At 28.9% G+C, this 13,617-nt stretch overlaps 2 protein-coding genes and 1 long non-coding RNA gene across 6 annotated transcripts; 1 reads left to right on the forward strand and 2 right to left on the reverse strand.

Annotated features, from left to right (window-relative positions):
* Window positions 1-86: 86 nt before the first annotated feature.
* On the forward strand, window positions 87-13,506 carry LOC113799853 (uncharacterized). Of its 4 annotated transcripts, none has more exons than XM_075821208.1 (7): window positions 87-597; window positions 8,689-9,346; window positions 9,464-9,761; window positions 10,157-10,280; window positions 10,422-11,480; window positions 12,087-13,114; window positions 13,237-13,506. In XM_075821208.1, the coding sequence occupies exons 2-6, from the start codon at window positions 8,836-8,838 to the stop codon at window positions 12,426-12,428; spliced, it is 2,334 nt and encodes a 777-aa protein (XP_075677323.1). In that variant the 5' UTR covers window positions 87-597; window positions 8,689-8,835; the 3' UTR covers window positions 12,429-13,114; window positions 13,237-13,506. The 4 variants fall into 4 exon arrangements, with proteins under 4 accessions (XP_075677323.1, XP_075677324.1, XP_075677326.1 ...); XM_075821209.1 differs by lacking the exon at window positions 87-597 and having other exon boundaries at window positions 8,445-9,346; window positions 12,087-12,476; window positions 12,802-13,114; XM_075821211.1 differs by lacking the exon at window positions 87-597 and having other exon boundaries at window positions 8,445-9,346; window positions 12,087-12,177; window positions 12,244-13,114.
* LOC142645281 (uncharacterized) lies at window positions 3,451-5,293 on the reverse strand. Its single transcript, XM_075821188.1, has one exon. It carries the CDS (start codon window positions 5,174-5,176, stop codon window positions 4,010-4,012), a length of 1,167 nt encoding a protein of 388 aa, XP_075677303.1. The 5' UTR covers window positions 5,177-5,293; the 3' UTR covers window positions 3,451-4,009.
* LOC142645287 (uncharacterized) lies at window positions 8,446-10,546 on the reverse strand. The gene is made up of 3 exons (XR_012846431.1): window positions 9,912-10,546; window positions 8,715-9,841; window positions 8,446-8,562 (listed from the first exon to the last, which is right to left on the reverse strand). It is a non-coding gene; the product is annotated as an uncharacterized LOC142645287 (long non-coding RNA).
* Window positions 13,507-13,617: the final 111 nt, after the last annotated feature.

Genomic DNA, 13,617 nt, shown 5'->3' on the forward strand with positions numbered 1-13,617 from the left:
TTCAACAAAAAAAACTAAAAATTGTTCACCAACGATACCCGAAAACCATTATATAATAACAATAAAAAATAGGAATAGATGCCCATTCATTCACTGAATTCTCATCATCGAATGTGTGTAGAATAATGGTAAAAAAAAATCAAATCAAACCAAAAATAATAAAAAATAAAACGAATTTCAATCCTACGGGTTTTCTGCTATCTCTCTGTGTGTGTGTTTGCTACACTCTTTTTTCCTAAAAAAATTCTGAATCAAACCAGTGTTTGTTTGGGCATCAATTTGTTTCCAATTTGAATTTAATTTTCTGTTACAATTTTTCCTTTGTGTGTGTGGGAAATTGAATTTTCTTCTTTGCTTTTTTCAACTTGACAAAAAAAAATTTCAACATTCTGTTGAAACTTTGGTTCTTTTTTTTGTATGTTTGCTCTTCAAAATCTGTGATTGTCTATTGATGGTTGCATCATTGTTGCATTTATAAAACTTCTGTTTTTTTTTTTTGCTTTTGTTTCTGGAACAAAAGCATCATTGCCAGTGACAAAAACAAAAATTAAAAATAAATTTAAAAAAAAAATCACCATAATCATACATCAGGTTTCGGTAAGGACTTTTTTCTGTCTGTCTGTTAATTTTAATAATGATAATTAATTTCAAATGACAAATATTTTTTTTCAAATTTTCATTACCAAATTTGCATTTTATGAAAATTGTCAAGTGTGTAACACTCATCATCAAAAAAAAAATTGAATTTTTTTTTCAATGAAAATTTTCATTTTTTCACTTCGTTGTTGTTGCTGTTATTGTTGATCATTTCATCAGAAAACTTTTCATTTCCCGTTCAAATAATATTCAAAATATGAATGGCGGCAAACCAAAAAAATGTAATATTCTTCTTTTTGATCAAAATAAATTACCTATCTAATATAGTTATATAGTTTATAATGCTTTGGGCTATTGTTATATATTTGTAGATTTTTTTTTCCCCCATAAAGATTCTCATTTTTATCATCGTTATTACTTGATAATTTTATATTCGATATTGCCGTTCTTTTTTTGCACTGTATTTATTGTTGATATTGATTTGCCTGTCAATGATTTGATTTGAAGAATTTCAACACAAAACAGAAAAAGTCAGATTTTTCCCGAAAATCTTGGGTTCCAACTGGTAGTAGCTGATAATGTAAATTGAATGTTTTTATTATTATTTTCTCTATTTAGTGTTCCAAAACAAACAAATAAATTTTCCTTTTTTTTTGAATGTTTTTGATAGATTTATTTATCAGTTTTATTTTTCACTTGGGTATAAAGTGGATAAAAGTGTGTTTGTGTTTGTTTGTGTTTGAATGAAAATTAAACGAAATTTAATTGAATTTTTTTTCTTTCGTTGTTGTTGTTGAAAATTGTCGATTCAAGTAGAATTTTGTAAACGAATCGCTATAGAATTAACTGAAATTCATTCCACATTGCAAGAGAAAAACAAAATTACACTATTAGAAAATACAGCATGTTGATTTTTATTTTCAAATGAAAATGCAAATGTTGATCATCGATTGAATAATCGATTGATCGTTCGTTCGATTCAAAAGAAATCCACGTTCAATAATTAATTTCTTCAAAATTTTGTGATCAGTTGCCGCGAATTTTTCAATCATCTTTATTCTATGAATAAAAATTTTGCCTTCAAAAAAGATTTTGCCGGATTGTATAATTCAACAAGCAAATTTTGAAATTGAAATTGAAATATGAAACAAAGGAAAAGGAAAAGAATTTCCAAAAAAATGAAAATTTTTTGAAACAACAAAACAAAAATCAAATCTGACAGGAAACAAATATTCAATTTGGTGAATCTGTAATCTTGTTACTTTCAATTAGATTAGGGAAAAAAAACTTTCCGGAAATAAAGTTTTTCAGAAAAAAAGTAGATTTTCCGGAAAATTTTCTACCTACAAAAAAAAATTCAACATATTTTATTGATTATTTTTTTCAAATGAACTCGAAGAATTTATTTAGTTAGAACACAAATTGATTATTGGATTTCAACACAGACAAGCAAACAAACCAGACAAGAAAAAAAAATGGTAATCAAATTAACCAAATGAATATGTCATTCAGTTTGGCAAATCATTCGTTCAATCAATGGCCAAAAGCAAAAAAAAAAACAGGACCAGGACCAGAAAAAGGATTGAAGCAATATATTCAAAATGATGCGTGAAAACTTGATTAAATTCTATGATCGATTAAAATGTTTGAAATGATTTTCTTTCTTTTTTTTCTCATCAATGCCTGGCGAGTAAATCAACTCATTCATTTAATTGCTTGCTTACAAAAATATTCATCATTTTATTTCCGACAAAAAAACTACACAAAATTTGATCATTAATCTTGTTTGGTTTGGGTTTTACGGAAATTATTTCATAGTAAAGGTCTAAATGAGAATTTAGTAACATTGATTTCGAAAAAAAAAATAATCAAATGAATTGTAGTTCAACACAGCATGTCAGCAGCTAGTTTGACATCATCAAATCGTTTGAATTTAATCAATATATCGTTAGATTGAAATCCTAAACATATATTTGGTCAGTCAGACAAGGCCAAAGCGAAAAAAATCAATAAAACATCCTGATATAATTGATATTGATAAGAAAATTGATTTACAGTTTCTTCTTCTTCTGTACTTCGTCTTTTCAAAAAAAAACCAGATGATTTTACAGGATTAAACAACTGAAAAAAATCAAAAAATTTTTCTTAACTTTTTCATTGTCCAAAAAATGTGACGTATCGATTTTAATAATCAGATTTTTTTCTGTTGTTGTTGAAAAGATTTAATTAAATTTTTTTTTCTCGATTCTATTCGAATGACTAATGATTTTAATCTTTTATTGACATACAGGAAACTAGTAACATGCACACTATAGTGAAAAGACTATTTGAACATAGAGAACAAATGTCATTCGGAAACAAAAAATTCGGGTTTGTTTTTCCACTAATAATATATGTTTGTTCGATTCAATCTATGAATGTCGCACACATACATTGTCGACATTTTTCAAAATAAAATGAAGATTGAATACATCAACTTTGCTTCCTTTCAGTAAAAAAAAAAAATATTGTTAAGAAGTTCACCAACGGTATTTTGTCATCATCATCATCTTATCATTGTCATCATCATCTTATCATCATTGTCGTCAAATAGAAAAAGAAAGAAAAATCCAGAAAAAAACAAAAACAAAAAAAATTCCAAAACAAAAGCTTTCGGTACCCATATCACATCACATAAAAAGAAAAATTTTAAAGATTCAAATATGTTGTGTGTGTGTGTGTGTGTTTTTTTTACATTTTTTTTTTTTTTTTTTTTTTTTTTTTTTTTTTTTTTTTTTTTTTTTTTTTTTAAAGGAGCGTAACTCCAAAATTTTATTTAATATTATAAAGAAAAATAGAAGAAATTACAAATAGTAGAAAAATTATTTATAAATGTGTGTTAGTGTTTTATGTTGAATCTGATATGTTGTTTTGTGTGTTGTATTTTAGAAGTTGTGTGTTCGTGTTCGTATATGTTTGTATTTCTTTGCAAAATTCTGTAAAGTGTTGTATTGATGAGTTTGTTTATAATTGTTTTCTTTAATTGCTTTCTAATTTTTCTCGTGTGTGTAAGGGTAGTGTTTTTGATCGGGATTGTTTTGTAAGCGGTGTTGGTGATGATATTAGTGAGATTGATGATACAACTTTCTATGTTTTATTAAGTTTCTAAGTTGTTGAAAATTTTGCGCGAAACCGGTGGCATTAGGGGAGAGTAGTGTAATGTCCATGTAGCTGCTACGTCCGTAATTGTGTTGATAGGTGGGTGGGGTTAGGTGTAGTGAGGACTGTAAGATCGAATTGATATATTAGTTCAAGGATTTGGAGCTTTTGGGGGTGTCGGCGCTACTGTTCCACAGAGTGTGGCTGCTGTTAGAGTCTCCACAGATGAAGATGGGTGTCGTTGTGTTGAGAGACAGGGGTCCGTGAACAGTGATTAGGGTGTGGAGGGAGAGGGGGGTTGGGTGGAGGGGTTATTGTTTGTTACGTTGGGAATGGAAAGTTTGTTAAAGAATTTAACTTTTGTAGAGCTATCATAACATGTTCTATCCCATGTTTGTTTAATTTTGTTGCAGTATAGAGGGCAAAGGTCGGTGAGTGCTGGGTGTTCAGCGGGGAGATTTTTTTCGGCACAGTGGCAGCAGTTGAAATGAGAACAGTTTTTGATGTGTGTTATGAATTCAGATTGTTGATTGTTTATGCGTGTGGTCGAGAATGAAATTCCACAGTTTTTACATTTCTTACTACTCTTATTGGGACAATCCTTTGTTCGATGTTGGAAACTAAGACAATTGCTGCAGTGGCCTAGAAGAAATGTTTGTTCTGCAATACATGCAGACCAGCCAATAAACAAAGTTCGTTGAAACAAAAGGTCGTAAACATGGGGAGAGACGCACAAAATGGCGTCGAAGTAATGCCGTTTTTTGATTGTGAAAAGAAGTTTGATGTGGTTTTTGAGATCTTGCATGTCATTTTGCATGATGAGCTGGTTTATTATATCGGATTCGTTGGTGGAATAATCAATATTTTTAAGCTTAATTGTTGGGCATTTAGGTGTTGGTTCATAGGCTTCCATGGCTGTGTTAAGATCAGGATTTTCACTTACACTTTTGAGGAATTTGTTTTTACTGTTTTCGTTGGAGAACTTAAAAGCAACATTGGTTTTGTTAATTGAAATTTGGTTGCATTTAATGTCGCATGCTGGGATAGAATTGCATATAGCTTCCTTTGTTTGTGGTGGGTTGAGCAGGTTATTTTTTGGTTTGACAAGAACAGTCTTGTAGTTTATTTTTGGTGGGTTTTGAGCAACAACATTGTACGGTGTGGGTTTTTCGTTAGCAGGAGTTGATTCAAGTTTATCCAAGATTTTTTGGAGTTTTTCATTGTTGTCGGTTTGAGTGTCATTGATTAAAAGACGGTAATTGTCGATTTGAGATTTAAGTTGATCTGTCATAGACAGATATAAATCAAGTAGTTTTTGGGATTGGACAGCTAATTCTTTTGCAGGACCTGTGACTTCAGGATGGACACGTTGATGAGAATTAAGGGCTTTATGCATATTTGTAATAGCTGACTTTATGTCATTTAGACAATTGTCTGCCATTTTCACTGATTGTACAGAAGTGAGAGCAAAGTGGCAAGTTTTCGAATGAGAGTAAAAATAACACACGTCTTGACTCTATCGAGGCCAAATGGCGAGTGTGTGTGTGTGTGTGTGTAAGTGTGTGTGTTTTTTTTTTTTTTTTTTTTTTTAAAAGGAGCGTAACTCCAAAATTTTATTTAATATTATAAAGAAAAAATAGAAGAAATTACAAATAGTAGAAAAATTATTTATAAATGTGTGTTAGTGTTTTATGTTGAATCTGATATGTTGTTTTGTGTGTTGTATTTTAGAAGTTGTGTGTTCGTGTTCGTATATGTTTGTATTTCTTTGCAAAATTCTGTAAAGTGTTGTATTGATGAGTTTGTTTATAATTGTTTTCTTTAATTGCTTTCTAATTTTTCTCGTGTGTGTAAGGGTAGTGTTTTTGATCGGGATTGTTTTGTAAGCGGTGTTGGTGATGATATTAGTGAGATTGATGATACAACTTTCTATGTTTTATTATGTTTCTAAGTTGTTGAAAATTTTGCGCGAAACCGGTGGCATTAGGGGAGAGTAGTGTAATGTCCATGTAGCTGCTACGTCCGTAATTGTGTTGATAGGTGGGTGGGGTTAGGTGTAGTGAGGACTGTAAGATCGAATTGATATATTAGTTCAAGGATTTGGAGCCTTTGGGGGTGTCGGCGCTACTGTTCCACAGAGTGTGGCTGCTGTTAGAGTCTCCACAGATGAAGATGGGTGTCGTTGTGTTGAGAGACAGGGGTCCGTGAACAGTGATTAGGGTGTGGAGGGAGAGGGGGATTGGGTGGAGGGGTTATTGTTTGTTACGTTGGGAATGGAAAGTTTGTTAAAGAATTTAACTTTTGTAGAGCTATCATAACATGTTCTATCCCATGTTTGTTTAATTTTGTTGCAGTATAGAGGGCAAAGGTCGGTGAGTGCTGGGTGTTCAGCGGGGAGATTTTTTTCGGCACAGTGGCAGCAGTTGAAATGAGAACAGTTTTTGATGTGTGTTATGAATTCAGATTGTTGATTGTTTATGCGTGTGGTCGAGAATGAAATTCCACAGTTTTTACATTTCTTACTACTCTTATTGGGACAATCCTTTGTTCGATGTTGGAAACTAAGACAATTGCTGCAGTGGCCTAGAAGAAATGTTTGTTCTGCCATACATGCAGACCAGCCAATAAACAAAGTTCGTTGGAAACAAAAGGTCGTAAACATGGGGTGTGTGTGTGTGTGTGTGTGTGTAAGTGTAGATCCTTGAAAATCCCTTTTCTTTTCAGGCTTATTTTTTTTCTTTAATTTTACTTTATTTTCTTTTTTACTATAGTAGTCAGTTTCTATTATTAAATAATCTTTGTATGATGAAACAATGTTTTCTCTGTTACAAAAAAAAAAATCAAAATCAAAATCAAACAAAAGATTCATCTCATCACACATTATTATATATGGATGTTTTCTTTTTTGGCAACATCAATCAGTAGCCAAGAAATAACCCTAAAACTAATCTAAGAAAATAAACTATACTTATGGAGAATGAGAAAATCAAAATCTTAGATAAAAGAATCTTTCGTTTTGTTTCGTTTTTGTATTTCAAATTGAATAATTTAGTACTTCTTTTTAGTGTATTTTGCAGCAGTAGTAGTAGTAGTTTTTTTCCAACCTTTTTTTTTTTGTTTTGGAATAAAATTGCTTGTTGCTGACTACTGTATTCATCATTTGACAAATTTCACACTAAAATTTTCATCAATCATTCCACTCTTAACACAGGAATAAATTACCAGAGAATTTTATTCATCTAACCAACCAACCAATCAACCAATATTTGAATTTGATTAATTTCAAATGATAATTTACAACAAAATAAATTGATGATATGACTCTTTTTTTCTTCTCTCATTGATATTGAAATTTCCTGAAATTTTTCTATAAAACGTTTTTTGTTTTCCTGTTTTGCCATTGTGTTTCTATTGTTTTTTGTTTTGTCTATCATCTTAATGTTTCAATCGAACAAACGAATTTTCAATGCAAAAATGCATCATAAATAATCAATGAATTTTTTTCCTGGTAGAATCAGCAAAAAAAAAGAAGAAGTTACATCACCATTATCAATATATTTCTGGCATTGTCCGGAGAAGAAAAAATAATAATAATAATAATTCCATTTACTAAATACTTATATGCAAATGAATGAAATGATAACAACAATGTATACAATAGATACTATTATTAAGAAAGTAAAAAGTTAACAATGAAATTATGTATGCATCGAATTGGATTTTTGTTTCACTTTTTTGTTTCACGAAAATTGAATGCGTAAACAACAAATGCATCAGAAATAAAAAACAAAACAAAAATCTAATGTAAAACAGAATTTTGTTTATTTATTTCAAAAAGGAATCTCTCTCTCTCTCTCTCTCTCTCTCTCTCTCTCTCTCTCTCTCTCTCTCTCTCTCTCTCTCTCTCTCTCTCTCTCTCTCTCTCTCTCTCTCTCTCTCTCTCTCTCTCTCTCTCTCTCTCTCTCTCTCTCTCTCTCTCTCTCTCTCTCTCTCTCTCTCTCTCTCTCTCTCTCTCTCTCTCTCTCTCTCTCTCTCTCTCTCTCTCTCTCTCTCTCTCTCTCTCTCTCTCTCTCTCTCTCTCTCTCTCTCTCTCTCTCTCTCTCTCTCTCTCTCTCTCTCTCTCTCTCTCTCTCTCTCTCTCTCTCTCTCTCTCTCTCTCTCTCTCTCTCTCTCTCTCTCTCTCTCTCTCTCTCTCTCTCTCTCTCTCTCTCTCTCTCTCTCTCTCTCTCTCTCTCTCTCTCTCTCTCTCTCTCTCTCTCTCTCTCTCTCTCTCTCTCACACACTCGAAAAAATAGTCCGAAAATTCTTGCCTAAGAATCAATGAATTTCATCAAGATTGAATAACAGGAAAAACAAAAATGCTTGAAAGCCATTGCCATACATCAATTATTATTATTATTATTATTCGATGATAATAAAGATGATGATGATGTGATGACAGTGCACAAAACAAAAACTTTCAATATATTTCCTTATCCTTATCATTTTAGTTCCTATTTTTAAAAACAAGTGAAAAACTTGAAAATTCATTAAAACTTTTCAGTGCTGAAAATCAAACGAAAAATAAATAAACTTTTTTTTTTTTTTTTTTTTTTTTTTTGTTTAAACAGAACAAATGTTTTCTATTTTTGTTACATCCGTCTGGACATTTGTTTAAAAGGTCAATTTTGTTTTTAATCGTCATATGATTTTTTTTTTTTTTTTTTTTTTTTTGTTTGAAAAACATTCCTATTTTCGTTGTTGTTATTATTAAGTCTTTTTTTTTGTGTAAAAATAGTCGAAATTCTTAACATTTTTTTTTGAAATCATTCGATCAACATGAAAACCCTATAATTAAAAAAAAAAAAGAGAGAAACATTAACATCAATATTATTGATTCGGAAAAACCACTTTAATAATAATAATAATAATGTGTTTATCCAATGGGAAAATCTTTTTTTCTTTTTTCTTTAGTGCATTATTAATAAAAATATACATACGTTATTATAACTGGATTCAATCAAATTCTTCCGTATTTTACTGTATATTTTTCATTTTTTTTTGGAAACAATTTCCGAATGTGAATTGAATATTTGATTATTATTATTGTTATTATGAAAAATGTCATCAATAGTTGAACAGAATTTACTTTGGAAAGCATATCAACAACATAAATCAATATTGAATAATTGTTCAATATTTGGTTTGGATAAACAACAGCCACAGCAACATATTTTCAATACGACCGATCAAGCTGTTAATGATAAAAATATTTTCGGCCTTAATTTTGATGATGATGATATCCATTTTAACAATATTAGTAGTTATAATGATAATGATAATAATAATAATGATATAATTAACAATATAAACACGAATCCATATGTACCATGTGATTCAAAAATCATGTCCGATATTGGATCAATAATCAAACAATTGGATCGTTTGATTATAAATGCCACAAATAATAATAATATTAATCAACATCATCAAATTCTTGATGAATCATTGAATGATGATAATCAATCAACATTATTATCATCACAATCATCATTCGGTATTAATCAAGCAAGATCAGATCAATTTTATATTGATTATCCACATGATATGTTACATCCATCTATGAACCCCTGTAAGTTTTTATTTATTTCATTGAAAATTGATGATTTTTCTCCTGGAATATCAATGTGTGTCTTTGCGTGCAAATATTATGATTAATAATTTACTTTTTGCTTAAATTTTCATATAGCTTTTATGCCAATTATCATCACTCATACAATAACATTTTTAATCGGTGTTATTGGTAATAGTGTTGTTATTGCAACATGGTCAATGCATGGAAAATTTCGTTCACCAACAGCTGTATTTTTAGTCAGTTTGGCTATCGCTGATCTACTTTTATTATTAGTATTTGTACCATTAGAAACATTAGAATATTTTATGATAACATGGACTGGATTAAGTTCTATTTGTAAAATGATTGCATATGTTGAAGCAATTTCAGCAATGTCAACTGTAATGAATTTACTTGCTGTCAGTATTGAAAGGTAACAATTATTTGTTTTGTTTGTTTTTTAAATGATGACAAAAAATTAAATGCATGCAAAATTCTTAATGATGATGTAATCTGCAAAAAAAAACACATCAATTTTTTTTGTTGTTTAAAAAATAAAATAAAATTCAAATTTGAGACATACAAATTAGCATATATTCAATAGTCGATTCACGAATTGTACCAAACCAAGTTTTTTTTTGTTCCATTGCAATAACATTTCGTTTGCTTGAACAAATGAAACAAGAACAAAAAAAAATCTGTTTGTTCTTTTATGCGTTCGTTGTTAACATTATTTTCGAAACCAAATTGACGATAATAATTCTTTTTTTTTCCGGAATAACTAACATTCTTTCTTTTTTTCTTTTTGTTTTTTTTTTCATTTTACAGATTTTTAGTTATCGTTTATCCAATGCGGGCTCGTTCATGGTGTACAATGAGTTCAACTCGTAAAGGTTTAATCATAATATGGAGTTTTGCTTTTGTTCTATCGACACCAGTTTTACTTACCAGGGTAATTATAGCCAAAAGTGATTATAAAATCGAATACGGATATGTTTTTGTTTTTTTTGATGAAAAATCCAATCTTTTTTTTTACTTATTTTATCTCTTTGTTTTTTCTTTGTTTTTTCTTTACTTTTTTTAAAAAAAACAGCATACCAGTCAAATAACATATTATAATATGACCACATCATTAACATTATATTATTGTTTTGATGTTGAAAATGATTTAACATTTATTGTGGCTATTTATCAATTATTAGTTATGTTTGTATTGCCTGCATTGTTTATGGTTGTTTGTTATTATGTTGTTATACGACAATTATGGTCAAGTACACGTTCAGTAAATATGATGACACAAGCTGAGAATAAAGCCCGTCAAGCATTTGTATCAAGAAAAAGTGATTCAACATTATTCTGTCATCATCATCAACAACAACAACAACAACCTAAAATAAATCATAAACGTAATTATTCACATCAATTTGATGATAATGAAAAAAGTTTTTCAACAGATTTTACACAAATTATTTCAAATTATCAACAACAACAACAACAATCTCGTCATCCAAGTATAAATGAAATTACAAATGAATCGATAAATTTAACGAAAATTTTGTCACAACAACAACAACAACAACAGTCAAATCGAATCAATAATAATGCTAAAAGTTATGAGAAAAATCAGAAAATGGAAAATTTAGATGAAAATCAAAGTAATCAAAATTCAATAATGTTTATAAATAATGATGAATTTTGTAAAGTTATCAAACAACAACAACAACAAGACCGAAATGATAATAATAATGAAAAGTATTCGATGACAAGTTTTATTGATGATGATGATGATTGTATAGGAAAAATTCCAGAAAAATCGATTAATAGTAATCTAAGCAACAATAATAAAGACACAAAACACGTCCAAAATCATCAATATCAACAACAACAACTTCTTTCAATATCTGGTTTATTGAAAAATGATAATAACAATCAACGAAAACAATCTATTGATAATGTTGATCATGATGATTATGATGAACAGATCGAAATAACAAATATGCGGTCGAATAAAAATAATGATATTATTCATCCAATAACAACAACAACAACAACAAATCATCGTAAATCATCATCATCAACAACATTATGTCATAAATCATGTTCAAGAACATTATCATCAAATGTAATGGAAATAACAAAAAGTCGAATTCAAGTAAGTATTGTTTGTTACCACAAGATGGCAATACTGTTATTTTCAAAATTGTGAAAATTTTTTTTTTCATAATTCGATTTAAAGGAATTTTGATTTTTTTTGTCAAAAACAAAACAAAACAAAACAAAATTCTATCATTCGCTTCAAGCCAAAGACAAAGAAGAAAAAAAATTCACCATTATCCATAAATAATTCATTAAAATTATCTATTTTAATGTTGCTTGATTCTTTTGATTTTTGTTTTTTGTTTTGATTGTTTGACTAATTAATTTTCTATATATTTTATTTGTTATTATGGTTTTTGAAATTAATTATTGTTTGATGATGGTGATGATGGTGATGATGATGATTATAGTTAAAATGAAATTCATTTCCAAATTCTGTGGAAATGGAATCAATTAAATGTACCCATTATCATCATCATCATCATAATGTTCGAACCTTTAACAGATTATTATTAGTTAGAACCCAAATGTTTTGGCAAAAACAAATTTCCCCATTATCAACAAAAAAAAACTAATGAACGACATGTATGTTTTATTGGTCATTAATATTAATAATTTTCTTTTCTATTTTCTTTTGTTTTGTTTTTTTTCCACATTCAAGGTTATTAAAATGTTGGTTTTGATAATAATATTATTTCTATTATGTTGGGGACCAAGATTAATTATGAATGTATTGGTAAAATCAGGACTAAGTACATATTCATCATGGATTTATAATACACGTGTTATGTGTAATTTATTATCATTTATACATTCAGCATTGAATCCATTTGTATATGGTTTTATGTCATCAAATTTTCGTTCAATGGTTTGTTCATCATTTGGTCGTCGTCGTCGTCGTCTTCGTGATCGTCAAAAATTTAATAATAATAATAATACGGGCAAAAATATTCCATTAAATAGTCATCATCATGATAATTACAATAATAATCGTCGTATATAAATAATAATTAACCATTAATAGAATTAGAATATATAATTAATCAAATCTGTAATAATTTTTTTTTAAAAAAGGAAAAAAGTTTTCATTTAGAATTTGATTAGAGTTCAAATAAATGTTCAAATAATAATTATTATTATCATTAAAAAAGTTTTTTTCGAAAAACAAAATAAAAAATCCATCAAATTTTATAATTGATAAAGTTTTTTGTTTTTGTTTTAATTCTTCGAATCCTACGAAACTATTCTTGAGTAAGAATACTATCGATATATCGCGATAGTTTCATATCGAATGAATTTTTTTTTTCGTTCAATAATTTAACATTTATTGTCTTTTGTCGATAATGACCATCAAAAATGATGATAATCGGTTTTAGGATTTATAAAATTGTATCCAAAAAAAGAAAATATCCTCGTTTAATAATAAACTTTCATAATATGACAACCGGAAAATTATTTTACTTTATTGTACCGAAAAACACACACACACACAACATAAATAGTAATTTGTTGCTCAATTTCATCAATATGGTGTTTCATAAATTGTTGATCGCATCTGAAATTAATTTTGAAACAAAAAAAAAAGTCAACCCAAATTTTTTGCGTAAAAAAAGTAGTAAAAATGAGCAGCAATGTCCATCGGATGTTGATCATAGCAAATCCGTTGGAACGAAATAAAATATAAATCAAGTAAGTATATAATGTAATAAAATATTTATCTCTGATATCATACGATTTCATCCAATTTTTTTTTGTTTGTTTGTTTCTTGTTTCGTTTTATATTACTTTTTTTTCTACTCATCTCTATGTAGAGATAGATTCGGTACGCGGAGGCGTTCACATTCAATCTCAAAAAAAATTCTAAGATCTTTTTTTTTGTACGCCTTAAATCTGTCCAAGGATGAATCAGATCAACAACAACAAACAAACAAAAAAGAAGAAAAAGATAGTGTTCGGTGCGGATGCTAGTTTGGTGTCCACACAAATAAACTACTCAAAAAAAAACGAAACATAGGAATCGACATAAACATTTTGTCATTTTGTTGCGAACAACCAAAAAAAAAAAAAATCACATATAAAAAGCATCATATAAAAGATGATTCTGGCCATTTCAAATTTACAAATGATCATAAAAAGGACATAAAGATCAGTCATCATCATTGGTAAACCACCAACTAAACAACACCCTTAAT

This window comes from Dermatophagoides pteronyssinus, unplaced genomic scaffold, assembly GCF_027571235.1.
Source record: "Dermatophagoides pteronyssinus isolate colony J.1.1.1.1 unplaced genomic scaffold, Derpt_VIB-CSIC_2022.12 sq0009, whole genome shotgun sequence".
Lineage (NCBI taxonomy): Eukaryota > Metazoa > Arthropoda > Arachnida > Sarcoptiformes > Pyroglyphidae > Dermatophagoides > Dermatophagoides pteronyssinus.

Excerpts from the sequence above, each read along its gene's own strand:
- LOC113799853 (XM_075821208.1), top strand. The coding sequence starts at position 8,836 with ATGTCATCAATAGTTGAACAGAATTTACTTTGGAAAGCATATCAACAA. Across the intron at positions 9,762-10,156 it reads CTTGCTGTCAGTATTGAAAG|ATTTTTAGTTATCGTTTATC; the intron begins GTAACAATTATT and ends TTCATTTTACAG. Across the intron at positions 11,481-12,086 it reads TAACAAAAAGTCGAATTCAA|GTTATTAAAATGTTGGTTTT; the intron begins GTAAGTATTGTT and ends TCCACATTCAAG.
- LOC142645281 (XM_075821188.1), bottom strand. The coding sequence starts at position 5,176 with ATGGCAGACAATTGTCTAAATGACATAAAGTCAGCTATTACAAATATG.